This window comes from Panthera pardus, unplaced genomic scaffold (assembly GCF_024362965.1).
Source record: "Panthera pardus isolate Hobbes unplaced genomic scaffold, ASM2436296v1 HiC_scaffold_10, whole genome shotgun sequence".
Lineage (NCBI taxonomy): Eukaryota > Metazoa > Chordata > Mammalia > Carnivora > Felidae > Panthera > Panthera pardus.
The window spans coordinates 34,723,431-34,737,092 of record NW_026526655.1 but is presented as its reverse complement, the minus strand read 5'-3'; the positions used below and the strand labels follow the sequence as shown (position 1 = coordinate 34,737,092).

At 37.2% G+C, this 13,662-nt stretch overlaps 1 protein-coding gene across 4 annotated transcripts in view; it reads right to left on the bottom strand.

The window, feature by feature from the left end:
* Positions 1-4,157: 4,157 nt before the first annotated feature.
* Positions 4,158-13,662, bottom strand: part of ORC2 (origin recognition complex subunit 2) — a 42,313-nt gene continuing 32,808 nt past the window's right edge. For 3 of the 4 annotated variants that reach the window (XM_019428397.2, XM_019428398.2, XM_053906441.1), the window contains 5 exons: positions 12,250-12,396; positions 11,460-11,631; positions 7,898-7,959; positions 6,647-6,765; positions 4,158-4,642 (listed from right to left, as the gene is read on the bottom strand). In XM_019428397.2, the coding sequence (XP_019283942.1) occupies positions 4,556-4,642; positions 6,647-6,765; positions 7,898-7,959; positions 11,460-11,631; positions 12,250-12,396 (587 nt within the window). In that variant the 3' untranslated portion in view covers positions 4,158-4,555. The remainder of the gene's footprint in view (positions 4,643-6,646; positions 6,766-7,897; positions 7,960-11,459; positions 11,632-12,249; positions 12,397-13,662) is intronic. The other variant, XR_008423461.1, reaches the window with a different exon arrangement.

Sequence of the window (13,662 nt, the reverse complement as noted above, 5' to 3'; positions counted from 1 at the left end):
GAGGATTTGGGATCCTGACTCACAAATTATTCTTGGTGGTTTGCTGTAATATTGATTCACTGCAGAAGTAACTCGATAGGACTGAGCCTTAAGAAATGTCCCCAGTTAGAGTCAGAGGAGGAGCCAAGAGAGGAGGTGGGAGGAGAATCAGAAAAGATTCAGAAGCCCAAGTAGAAAGCTTGGATGAGGGATGGTGACACCAAAGTAGAGAGAATGAGATAGCAGACAGCTTTGAGAGACCATCTTACTGGCATTTGCCTCAGTCATTGTGTTCTATGTGCTGGGCCCATAGAGAAGTGGGGAGAATAGGACAGAAATTTGGATGATATTTTAGAGTATATTGTAATTAACTATGCTAAGGATATGCAGAGGGCTTACAGGGAAAGTTATCTGAGGAATGGGGGATAGATTTCAGTCAAGAGGTACAGCGTGAACAAACACCAAGTAAAGAGGAACCACACAATGCATTGAAAAAGCCCAAGTAATTAATTCACTTGTCAGGGCAGAAAGCAGGAGGCATGAAAGGTATGGTCAGAGATGGTACTTAAGAAATTGCTTGGGGCCAGTAATTTCTCAAACTGTTTTTTTCTCTTTATGGCACACTTAACAGTTACTCATGCTGAAGGTTGTGGATTAATTCCTTTGGATAGAGTTCCAGAGGGGATTTAATGGATCGAAGAATTCATTCATGATTGGACATACTTATTGCTAGTTTTTTTGTTTTTTGTTTTTTTTTTTAAAGAATGACATTATTGGGGTGCCCAGGTGGCCCAGTTGGTTAAGTGTCCGACTCTTGATTTTGCTGGGGTCAAGATGACCTAGCCGTTTAGGAGTCTGAGCCCCGCATCAGGTCTGTGCTGATAGTGTGGAGCCTGCTTGGCAATCTCCCCGCTCCCCACCCCCACCCTCTCAACTTGTCATGTCTCTTTGTCTCAAAATAAGCTTTAAAAATTGTAGTAGTAATGTCACTTTTTTTTTAAGTTTCTTTACTGGCATGCTAACATTTTTAAGTAACTAAAAGTACTCCCAAATATATCCTCTGTAGTTTTTAAAACATAAAGTACTACTGAAGATGAATTCTTTATTTTCGCTTGTCAAATTTTCTGAACTGTTAACTTTAAGGTGTTATCATTGCTTTTCAAACTTGAATGTGCACAAGAACATCTGGAGATGTAGTTTAAAAATGCATTACAAAAGGGGCGCCTGGGTGGCTCAGTCGGTTAAGCGTCTGTCTTCGGCTCAGGTCATGATCTCATGGTTTATGAGTTCGAGCCCTGCGTCAGGCTCTGTGCTGACAGTTTGGAGCCTGCTTTGGATTCAGTGTCTGCCTCTCTCTGCCCCTCCCCAACTTGTGCTCTGTCTCTCAAAAATGAATAAATGTAAAAAAAAAAAATGCATTACAAAAAATGCAGATTGATTTGTAATGCAAAAGATGCAGATGCTTGAGTAGGGCCCAGGCATTTGAGTTCCCAAGAGATACTGCTGCTGCCATCTTGAGGACTACACTTGAGGTAGCAAAAGTAACAATGGTGACATGAATACTTGGGAGGGCTTGAGGCGAAAGTGTGCTACATGCCAAAATTATGAAAATTTTGTAGTTTTCTTTTATTATACTCACATTTATTTACTTATTTTATTTATTTATTTATTTATTTTAAACTTAGTGCTTCGCTGTTTTTTTTTTGTTTTTTTTGTTTTCCAACGTTTTTTATTTATTTTTGGGACAGAGAGAGACAGAGCATGAACGGGGGAGGGGCAGAGAGAGAGGGAGACACAGAATCGGAAACAGGCTCCAGGCTCCGAGCCATCAGCCCAGAGCCTGACGCGGGGCTCGAACTCAGGGACCACAAGATCGTGACCCGGCTGAAGTCGGACGCTTAACCGACTGCGCCACCCAGGCGCCCCTATTATACTCACATTTAATGTCACATTGTCTACAGCATCAGTTATTTCAAGTTTATTTTATTCAGCATAGTAAGGATACTATTAATGCTATTAAAACCTCATAATAGATATTTTGTACTTGACCTTCATGTCCTTAAAACTCCTGTCTAGCATAGAGCCTTCTGTGTAATGAGCGTTCAACAAACATGGATTAAAAATGTTTTAGCAGCAATTTGAAAAAATGTAGGACACTCTCCTAAGGGAGAAGTAATTGTAGAAAGCCTAGAACAAAGTCATTTGCGTAACACTTTTTTTATCCCTTAGTTTTAGAGGCCATACAGCCTGTGATAAGGCAGACCCTCATGACTTTGTCATCTGTTGGCTACTCAGGACTAGGCTGGAAGAGTCTTCTCACCTAGAATGTAGGAAAATACATTCTGAACAATGTTACTGGCTCCACATTTGAATCAGGGGGACAACAAAGACTTCTAAAGTAAGTAACTTTTTTAAAAGATAAAAAAATCTATTAGCTGTCTCCTAAACTGATTTTATATGAATGAAATGTTCATGTATTAAAATGACAAACATGCTAAGAAGGTCAGTTTTTAGAGCATCACAAGAGCTGATTTAGTGCACTCTGCATCAGGGATTCAGTGTTGTATCAACTTTTGTGGAGTGTAAGAATGCCTGTTCCACATCCCTTGTGCCTTTTTTGGGCCTGTATTATTTGGCCATTTTATTAAGACCAGCCAGAAAAAATCAAGTTTTTCAGGTCTGTTATTTCTTGTCAGAAGCAAGTAACAACAGAAGTTGGAGCCTTAGCAGTCAAGCTCTTCACTGACAGTATAAGGAACATCGATACTGAAACAAGTAAATGAAGAGTGTAGAATAATTCTGCTAAGATCTTCATCAGATCTGTAAGATGCACTTATAAAATATTTGAAGGACTTCTAATTATTTTTAGTAAAAAATCAGTACTAAAAAAAATGATTCTATCCAAATTGGCTTTTTATTTATTAATAGACTATTGACACATAACTGCTTGCAAGTAGTATGGACACAAAAACTATAAAAATAAACCAGTAGATATTTAAGGGCAAATGCAAAACTTGCATATTAGGTCATTAAAGATTTTATATACTTTATAATACTATAAGTTATAAACTAGACATTAAGCAAAAAAAGCAAGGTGCAAACCAGTACGAATCATATGCTACCATTTGTGTTTTTAAAAGGAGATATAGACATATTCTTCCATGTGCATAGAATACCTCTGGAGGAATAAACTCCTATCACTGGTTGGCATAGGGACTGGAAGGAAAACTCACTTTTCATTGAATATCCTTCGGTGACAAAAATTTTTAGAATCAAATTCATGTACAGATTTGTTTAAATATTTTGATTATATTTAAGACTAAACTCATATGTGGATTTAACAAAATTAATTATATGGCACAAATAAATGACTTCCAACTCTGAGCATTTAGGGAAATATTTTCATGAAAGGGGTTTACAAGTTAAAGTATGTACTGCATCAGCATTTTTCACTCCTATCTTATTACAGTGGTATTTCAATGAAGAATTTTTTTCCAAGTATGAAATAATTTTAAGGGAGTATGTGAAGACTACAAGCCAACCAGTGGCCAAGGTTAGCCTTTTTCTCTTTCCTAAGGAAAAAGACTTGTGTAAATATTTCGAAGGCTTGAAATTATTACTTTAAGAAAAAAACTGAAACGTCTTACAGTGAGTTTTAGGTCTACTTGATAGAGAAATCAAGATTAAAGCAGCCATTTATATGCTACTCACTTGCATGTTACTGAAGAAAAAATGTCAATAGAAGAATAACTGAATTTTTATTTTCTGTTTTCTTGAAAACAATGACTAAAATGTAATTCAGGATTGTGTTTCTGTAGCCTGGCTTCTCACTCGTGTCATGAGGATGATGGCACAGATATTAATTTTTCCAAGTACCATAATTATTGTTCATGTGCTTTCTAAGGTGGGTACACATCTTATATACTCATTATGCTTTTCCCACTGTCCCAAAGAAATAGTGTCATGCCCTCTTCCTCCCTACCCCCACCAGCATGTAATCTAAATCCAAAAGGAGAAAGCTACATCACCTACTCTTCCCCAGTCTTACACACCTTTTGTTAAGCCTTTCAAGAGCAGGAAGATGATCTGCCTTCTCCTTTATACTCATCAGCTCTGACAGAACAGCAAATAAAGTAGATTTATGTGATGCCAATGTTTTTGTACTTCCATACTCTAGATGTACTTCCATACTCTAGAATAAACACATTTGCAAACAGCTCTGGGGGGTGTTTAAAAGGCCCTCAAAAAATTAGGAATAGTATCATCTCTAGTATAAAAGAATTCAAAAACAACCAGCTCCAAATAGTCCCTGAGCACACTGTTCATTCCAGCATGAAGTCTCCAGAGAGGTAATGAATGAAAGGCACGTTTTCTCCTACTTGAGGACCACTGCATAGTACTAGAGATGGTACACCAGCCAGGCTAATCAAGGTTCTAATCGATGACATTCCCCCTCCTAACTTTAAGTCTTATACACTGGAAAAAAGAGTCTAATGTTAGATGTAAACACAACACTTTAGAGGAGTGGCAGCTGGGGTCCAACAACCCTTCTACAGAAGAAGAGTAAAGGGCAGCTTCAAGACTCTTCTTCTTCCTTTTCCAGGAAATCAGTCAATGTTCCATTGTCCACAGGAATTAACAAATATTCTACTCCATCAGTTCCCTAAAAGATGTGAGAATACCCTGGATGTTAGTCATTTGTAAAGATATATGTGAATCTTGTTGTAGGTTAAACAGAAAAATAGATTTAATATTTTACATAAATATGGAAATGTAAAGATTAAGGCAAAAGGGCAGGCATATATATTTAAATACACTGAATTCATAGTTAAACCACTTCATCGTGGAAAAGACTGGAGAGTAAGTAGATTTCTTTACCCTCCTGGTCTTTCTAGAATTTTACATACTGATTTCTTGGTTCTTTTATCCAGGTATCTCCCCTAATCCCCTTTTTAAAAAAGTAATCTCTACACCCAACGTGGAGCTTGAACTCATGACTCTGAGATCAAGAGTTCCATGCTCTACTGACTGTGCCAGCCAGGTGTCCCCCAGGTATCTCACCTTTTTAAAATAACCCTCACTAGACTCTCATTTCTATCACCCAACCTCTGTACCTTTCCAGAAGAGTCATCAATATTTGGTGGTCTCCACTTCTTCACCTTTCACTCAACCCAGTCCAACCTAGCTACTACCACCATTATATGTCATCAAAAGAACTTTTGCTTGGACCACCAAGGAATTCCTTATTCCTAAGTCCAATACAGATTGTCGGTTTTCATCTTTTTGGCCTGTCTGCAGAACCTGGCACTGCTGACTGTTCTTTCTTAAAACATGCCTCTCTTGGCTTCTGTGACATCATATCCTGTTTTTCTTCCTGGCTGTCTGGCTATTATTCCCACCTCTACAAGCTTATCTTCTACTTAGCCATTAAATGTCGCACTTCTGGGCTTAGTTCCTGGCCTCCTAATCTCACTGTATGTCCTCTCTCATGATAGTCCTACCAATGGCTGGTTTCCATTACAACCTAAATATGCAAGGATCAGTCTTCTATCTCTAGCCCAATCTTTGCTCTGGTTTCTTGTCCCAGGATATCCAGTTGCCTAGCTGACATCTCCATTTGCAAATCTTGAAAGAATCTCAAAGAGTAAGTTCAGATGTTCTGCAATCACAAACTTATGATCTGTCTACCCAAAAATGTTTCTCATCCAGTGATCTTACCATCTCTCTGGTTATGCACGCCAGGTACCAGAAATCATTCTTTACACTTTACCTTGGCTCTCACATCCAACCTATTATCAATTCTTGTCAGTTCTACCTCCTAAGTATATCTGGATTCCAACCCCTTTTCTCTCTTCATCCTAGTCAAGTTACCATCATCTCACCCAGACTACTAACAGTTTCCTAACTGGTCTCTGGGAATTGACTTTTAGCAATTCCCACCTCACCCTGCCCCATTCCACTTTGCATAACCAGAGTCAGAACAATTTTTTTTAATGACTTCCCTTAATCTTCAAATGAAGATTAGAATCTTTTCCGTGGCCTAAAAGCAGTATACCATTGTCTTTTCAGCCTCTCATTCTGTGCCATGCTGGCCTTGTTTTTCTCTGACCAGTTATCTCCCAATATTCCTTGAGATCTCAGCTCAGTGGTCTGATAACCATAATTAGGTCGGATTCACATATTACGCTCTTTCAGAACCATGTACCCTTCTGATCATAGGACTTAACCACAATTAAAAATTGACATGTGTGTGATTATTTGACAAATGCCCATCTCCTCCATTAGACTTTAAGCTCCATCAGAAAAGAAATTCGGTTTTGCTTACTATTGTATCCTAATACTTAGCGCAATATCTGATATGTAGTTAGTGCTCCATGTAGACTCAATTGGTGATGTGGTAGAAGAAAAAGAGGGAAAAGGGAATACAATTATTTGACTTATATTTCTAATGGTCTGTTACCCTGGCTAAGTTTTCTGCTCTGAAGCTGAGTACTTCTTTCTATAGAACTTAATCTATAGAACTTAAATGGTACATGGCCTAAATGGATCCTTGGGACCCGTCATGGAACCTCTACTTGTTTCCTAAAGTCGACTCAAAGGCATACTTGTCCTTAACTAAACAAGAGATAAGGTATTCCTGGCATATAATCTGTAACAGCAGTCTCACCTTCTTTGTTCTTATAAGCTTGTGGTCCCTAAATTCAGTTAGCTGGGCCCGAAGTGTCAGATCACTATTGACCAGGAATGCCTCTCGACACTGTTGGTAAAAATCTTGAAAAGAAAGTCCTAGAGAGTTCAAAAGGAGATGTGAACATAAGTTAGCATTTAAGACATCACCCCATATATGGTTACCCATTCCAAAGAACACAGAAAAAAAGTGCTATTGCCACAGTATACCAAAGTAGTCAGTTTTAAGTACCTCTGGAAGAAACAAACTAGAGAAAACTTAATTATTATACACCATGACTTAGATATATCTATTTAAAAAAAAAAATTTTTTTTTTAATGTTTTATTTTTTGAGAGAGAGAGACAGAGTGTGAGTGGGGGAGGGGCAGAGAGAGAGAGAGAGAGACACACAGAATCCGAAGCAGGCTCCAGGCTCTGAGCTGTCAGCACAGAGCCCGACGCGGGGCTCGAACCCACAAGCTGTGAGATCATGACCTGAGCCGAAGTCAGACGCTTAACTGACTGAGCCACCGAGGCACCCCTAGATATATCTATTTTTAAAGGGAACTGATTGGTTGAAAGTAGTCAACTGACCAAGTAAAACCTAACTCTGTGGGCAGCTTTAAACAGCATGAATAACGCTGACTTTTAAAGAAGGAACTAGTAAGTCAGGAGAGCTGAACGGTTATTAAAATATTTATCTAAGTTAATGGTTTTACCCAAGGGGAAGAAAATCTGCTAAGATGCCCAGCATATGAAATATGTTATCTGTAGACACATGTCCACAGTTACTACCATAGGAAATTTAAAAATAGGCCGGAAATGGGGCACCTGGGTGGCTCAGTTGGTTAAGTGCCCAAATTTGGCTCAGGTCACGATCTCAGAGTTTGTGAGTTTGAGGCTCGTGGGCTCTGCACTGACGGGGAGTATGAAGCTCGCTTGGGATTCTCTGTCTTCCTCTCTCTGCCCCTCCCCTGCTCTCTCTCTCTTTCAAAAATAAATAAAACATTAAAAAGAAAAAAAAAAAAAGGCGGCCAGATGGGGTCTTTCAATGTGCATTGGCAAACAGTGCGTTAAGCAGTGTTATCTGTGGGGCTTCTTGAAAATGTGCTATGTGGCAGACAAACTGATCACAGACCAAACCATTTATTTGCTCCTTTGAAACACTGCAGTGCTATTATTAGATTCCAGAAAAAGGAATTTATGGGGTGAAACAAACTCAAACAATTTAATATTATAATTATTGGATACCAATGTAAGAAGGGTTATCCTGGTTATCCAGTTGATACTTTATTAGTAGCCTGAAGATCCCCCTAAGGAAAAAAAAAAAAAATCAAATCCAGAACGTTAACATCAAAAGGTAACAGTAAAATACACAAAGATAATTTGAAATACTTGGCTTATACATACTCTCTTCTGTTCTTTTCTCCAAGGAACCTGGCCTACTTAAAAAAGAGAAGCTTTTTTATAGACTTTTAAGGAAAATCTAGGAGTTTTCTTTAAGGCTACAGGTTGGTTCAGGTTAGAAAATTTTGAATATATAATAAAATGTAAAGAGAATATTAATCCCATAACCCTAAAATAACAACCACAAACATTTGATGTGGAAATCATATTTATGTATGCTGCCTTCTCAAATCTTTGTGGAATAAAGCAGGGTGGAAACACAAATTCATGCATTTATATATAGTATATACCATTTTATATCTCACCTTTTCACTTAACTGATTTTCCCATATCATTAAAAAGTCCTCCTAAATTTTTAATGGCTTCTCAGCTGTCATATCGTGTACCACACAGTTACCATTGCCCTACCTGTTTTGGATGTTTACTTCCAATTTTATTAAAAATAACTCCACATTAAGTTGTACATATTCTTTCATCTCAATTTCTATAGGAGACTGCACAAAGTCGAATTATGGGGCTGGAAGCATGTTACACACCCTGAGATTTTCAGGAGTCCTTGGGTGTGGCAAAAATTTTAAATCTTTACATTTTAATTTTTAAGATGATCTAGAAAATAATCACATAAGTGTTTCTGGATCATCTGACCATGTTAGAACTAGATACTGCCACTGACTACACAGCTAAATGTTGATTAAGATTTTTTTATCACATTCACACCAAGTAAACACTAAATGATATAGGAGTTTGCAGAATGAAACAAAATTTCATAGTTACAAAAAAAAAGCATCGGGGACACCTGGGTGGCTCAGTCGGTTAAGCGTCCGACTTTGGCTCAGGTCATGATCTCACGGCTCATGGGTTTGAGCCCCATATTGGACTCTGTGCTGACAGCTTGGAGCCTGGAGCCTGCTTCGGATTCTGTGTCTCCCTCCCTCTCTCTCTGTTCCTCCCCCACTCGCACTCTCTCTCTCTCAAAAAAAAAAAAAAAAAGCGTTGGAGGCTAATACATAGACATTTAAGTATGCCAAACTAAAAACTGCTTGCATTAGAGCAGAGTCCTATTTAACGTTGTACTTATATTGTATGGATTCCCACCTTCATACACAGCAACTTGCAATAGTCCATTAACAGTAAACATAAGAAGATTGAAACCTTTTTCTATTGCAATTTAATAGAAATTTTGATTAGATACCGATTTAATGCATATTTCAATACTAATACAATACTAATCTTCAGGTCTACAAAGCAGCTTTACAGAGTAACAAAATTAATTAAAATCAGTAATTGAGGGCTAACATGAGGGAGTCTTGTGGTACCGATACAGCTGAGTATCTTGACTGTGGTGGTTATAGGGATGTAAGGCTCCGCATGTGACTAAACTGCAAGGGCTATGAGCATACACTTGCACACACACAAATGAGTGCACATGTCCACGGTGAAATCTGAATAAGCTCTATGGATTGTACCAATGTCTGGTTTTGGTTTAATACTGCACTGTGATGGGAGGTATTTGGGAAAGGGGTACTCAGGACTTTCCTGGACATTTCTTTATAGCCTTCTGTGAATACTCCAAAAGTTTTTAAAAAAGCAAACACATAAAAGAAAAATAAATGGGAAAAATTTTTCTAGAATGAAAAGATTTGAAAGTTTTTGCCTATCCCATCCCCTAGTTATTCCCCTCCCTTCTTTTATACAGTGTGTACTATCCTGAATTAGGTATTTTTCATTTCTGTGCACATTTTGAAATTTAACCATAATGACATATGCATAGAGTATTACAATACTACATAATACATAAAGTATTACAGTGCTATAAAGTATTGTTTTACATGCTTTTTTTCATATCTACCATCCTGTCTGGTTTAGCATTTGTCCTCAACAGAAATGTCTGGGTTTGGACAGTATGTGGTATTGTCCTACTACTGTTACCCCACATAAGTCAGACTCCCAACTGCCTTTGCTGCTCTTACATCCAGAACACAGCTGGGCTGTGGCTTCCATTCTCTCACTGCTCTATGATTGCTTCATTGAGATGTTCATATTTTCAGTCAGGCTATAATCTTTTTGTTTTTCCTTTGGTCCTTTTATATTTTATCTATTAATGCTATGTGTTTGGAACAAAAGGGGATGAATTAAAAGTGTGAAAACTATTGTACCATCCTGACTAGATGTGTCCATTGCTCTTGGGAGAAAAAAAAGACCTTGCTAGTCTCATCTGCTTTAAGAAACTTTGCATTTTTGTGTCAAATTTAAAACACAAGAAAAATCGATGTTTGGATTAATTTATAGGTCCAATACATTCTCACTTGCTACCTCTATAATGTTCAGTCCACTCATCCAAGAACACACTATTTTTCATCTTTTCAAATCTTAATTATTTTTAACAGGGTTTATTGTTTTCAAACACTTCATCTGGTTAAAAATTGCTCTAGAATTCTATTCTTTGGGGGGGGGGGGGGGGGGGGACCTGGTACTAAAAGCCTTTTTCAGTAAGTTATCATGCCCTTTATGTTTTGCCAGTTTATGCCATATCCAGCTTTTCTTAGCATTTCTTAATTCAGATACACCTCTTGGTGGGGCTGCTGAAAGGGCTCCACTAGAGACATTATACAAAGATCTTTAAGGGCAAGAGCTTTGGAGCCCAGCAGATGTGGATCAAAATCTCTGCCCACTGCTATCTACCTTAGAGTAGCTGTGAGGATCAAATGAGTTATTTCATGTGAAGGGCCCCATGTTTGAATCAGAATGTTCAGTATATAATTAAAAATAACCCTCAGATTTAAGTAAAATCAAAATTCTTTTTCCTCCAGTGACCACTATCTTGAGATATAATAATTAATGGGGTGCCTGGGTGGCTCAGGTCATGATCTCACGGTTCATGAGTTCTAGCCACACTTTGGGTGAGCCCTGCTTCTCTATCCCCCTCTCTCTCACTTTCTCTCTGCCCCTCGCTGACTTGTGCCCTCTCTGTCTCTCAAAAAAAAATTTAGAAATTTAAAAATTCAGAAAAAGAAATATTGACACTACTGTTTGAGGAGTCCGCCTATTGCATAACCCAGGACTGCCAACTAGTTTTTACTATTTCTCTTAATCCTTCAAACTAAGTAGAGACTTCATTATTACCATTAAAACCTACTACTGCATGTCTTAAAACGTATGGAGTTTTTAAAAAGAAACTGCAGGGGCGCCTGAGTGGCTCAGTTGGTTAGGCATCTGACTTTGGCTCAGGTCATGATCTCGTGGTTTGTGAGTTCAAGCCCCACATCAGGCTCTGTGCTGACAGCTCAGAGCCTGGAGCCTACTTCAGACTCTATGTCTCTCTCTCTCTGCCCCTCCCCTGCTCACGCTCTTTCAATAATAAATAAATAAAAAAAAAAAAGAAAGAAACTGTAGTTTTCATTCTTACCTTGCATTAGGGGTAAGGCTTCGTAAGACATGAGTTAGAGAACTCAGTGGTAATGATCCAGATTGTTTAACCAGAAGAGAATTCTCATAGGAAGTTTCTTCAGTATAAGGACTATATGTAGTAGTTTCATACCAGAGCCAGTTATAAAGACTCTGCTTTGCATGATCCCACACTACGGCATATAATTAAAGAAAACAAGAGTTATTAATTATTGTCATACTGTCATGTTACTAGATTCCACTCTAGGAAGTGGAAAGAATGAGAAAGCATTGAAATAAATGAATCCTAAAAATTTTCATTTTTGCCATTTTTCCATCCAAATCAGTACCTCACAATCTAATTTCATTGTCAGTCAACATCTATATCTGAATCTTTATTTGTATGCTGAATACAAGTAAAATATATTAGTGCTACACCAAGGCATTCTTTTGAAAAAATTTAATAACACTGTTCTTTTTGTGTTTTAAACATTTTTTTTTCTATAGGATCATCACAAAGTCTCTGAATTAAATGCATAAAATCAATGTTGCAATACTTACAAAGAGTAGAAAAAGACCAATATAATAGTTGGGCCTCTCCCCCTTCATGAAATGAATACCCCCTTTAGAATCTGAATTTTATCTCCAAGAATTATGCTCTAAATCAGATTGAGGACACTTTTATTTTTAGCAACCCATGTCTTTAAGCATGCAACAAAAAAAGTGTACTAAAAAAACAATAAAAATGTTGACTTACAATAGTAAAAAATTTTTTAAGACTGGTATCTCAAGAAAGAGAAGGGAAGACTTACTGAGAGGAGCATTGAGGTGATCAATAGATGCTATAAGGTATATATTATGTAAAGATGACAACTGTCCAATAATTTGCTGGCTTTTGTCTCCTCTCAACATTTGGCTATCCAAATTGTGGATGAGAAGGAAGAGTTCTAAAGAAGAATCTAAAAGGAAAGACAACTCAATTATTATTTACAAGGAGTATTTGTAAAGTCCTTACAACACAAAATGCCTGTGAATTAAAAAGTATCAAAGTAGTATAGGACAAGGGTAACTACTGCATAGCAGTATGTAATATATTTGAGAAGACAGCAGTCTCTCAAAAATAGGCAACATATTATTAAAGTTTTAAGGAAATTGGTTGAAAATCAGTGGGGACTGGGTGGTTAGACACTTAACTGGAAGGGTTAGTGCTCAAATCACATCATAAAGAAAGGAGTTTTAATAAGGTACAGGAAATAGTGCAAGATGCATATTGGGTTGGAGGTAAATCTGTGCATGTTGCATTGCAAGGTAGAAGTTCTTACCAGGCATTAAGAGGCAAGATAGAAAACCCTGATTATCGTAAAAGGCAAAGAAGACAAAAAAAGGGGAGGGAGTGAAATTTAGGATATTGCTCAAGGCATCAGGAAAGTCAGAGAAGTAAATAGTATCATAAAGGTTAATGAAGGAAGAATTTGGAGGATGGAGCTGTCAACACCATTAATTACTGCAGAGATCAAGATAAAGAATGAGCCAAGGTCAACTCTGTTTAGTAAGAAAATTACACAGGTAATCAAGCATATAGTTCATGTAGCACAGAAGCAAGAAATTGAGGAAATAGGTAAAAAGGCATGACATGTCTTCAAAAACTCTGAAATCTCTGAAACAAGAAAATAAAACAGTGTGGAAGGGCAGCAGAATCAGGTAAACCTTTTCTTATGATGGAAGAAGTCCTATATATGTTTAAAAGCCACTGGTAAGTCTCTCAGGAGTTGGTAAGAAATGAGACATTTAGCATTTATAATGGACAATAAGCCTACTAGAGTAAGTAAATTTCTCCCACTGGGGCTAGAGGGACAAGAGAGACTATAGCAACAAAGATTCTGAGAACATTTTGAAAGTCCAAGGTTCCTTAAATTCTAGAAGCCACCATAATCAATAGTGTTTAAATTCTATATAGACATAGAATTCTATTTTATAACTATATAAAATTATACTTATATGTTTACATCATATGCATTACACTATATGAACTATGTAATTATTTATTTATGAACTATGTAATTAGTTACATATATTCAAATTATATACCCATATGTGAAAACTTTTTTTTAATTATAGTTTATATAATTACAAATATATTTTATATAAATAACCAAATATGCATTACATAAATGAATATATACATGTAAAATGACTCAGGCACTTATTTTAAACAATTTATAACC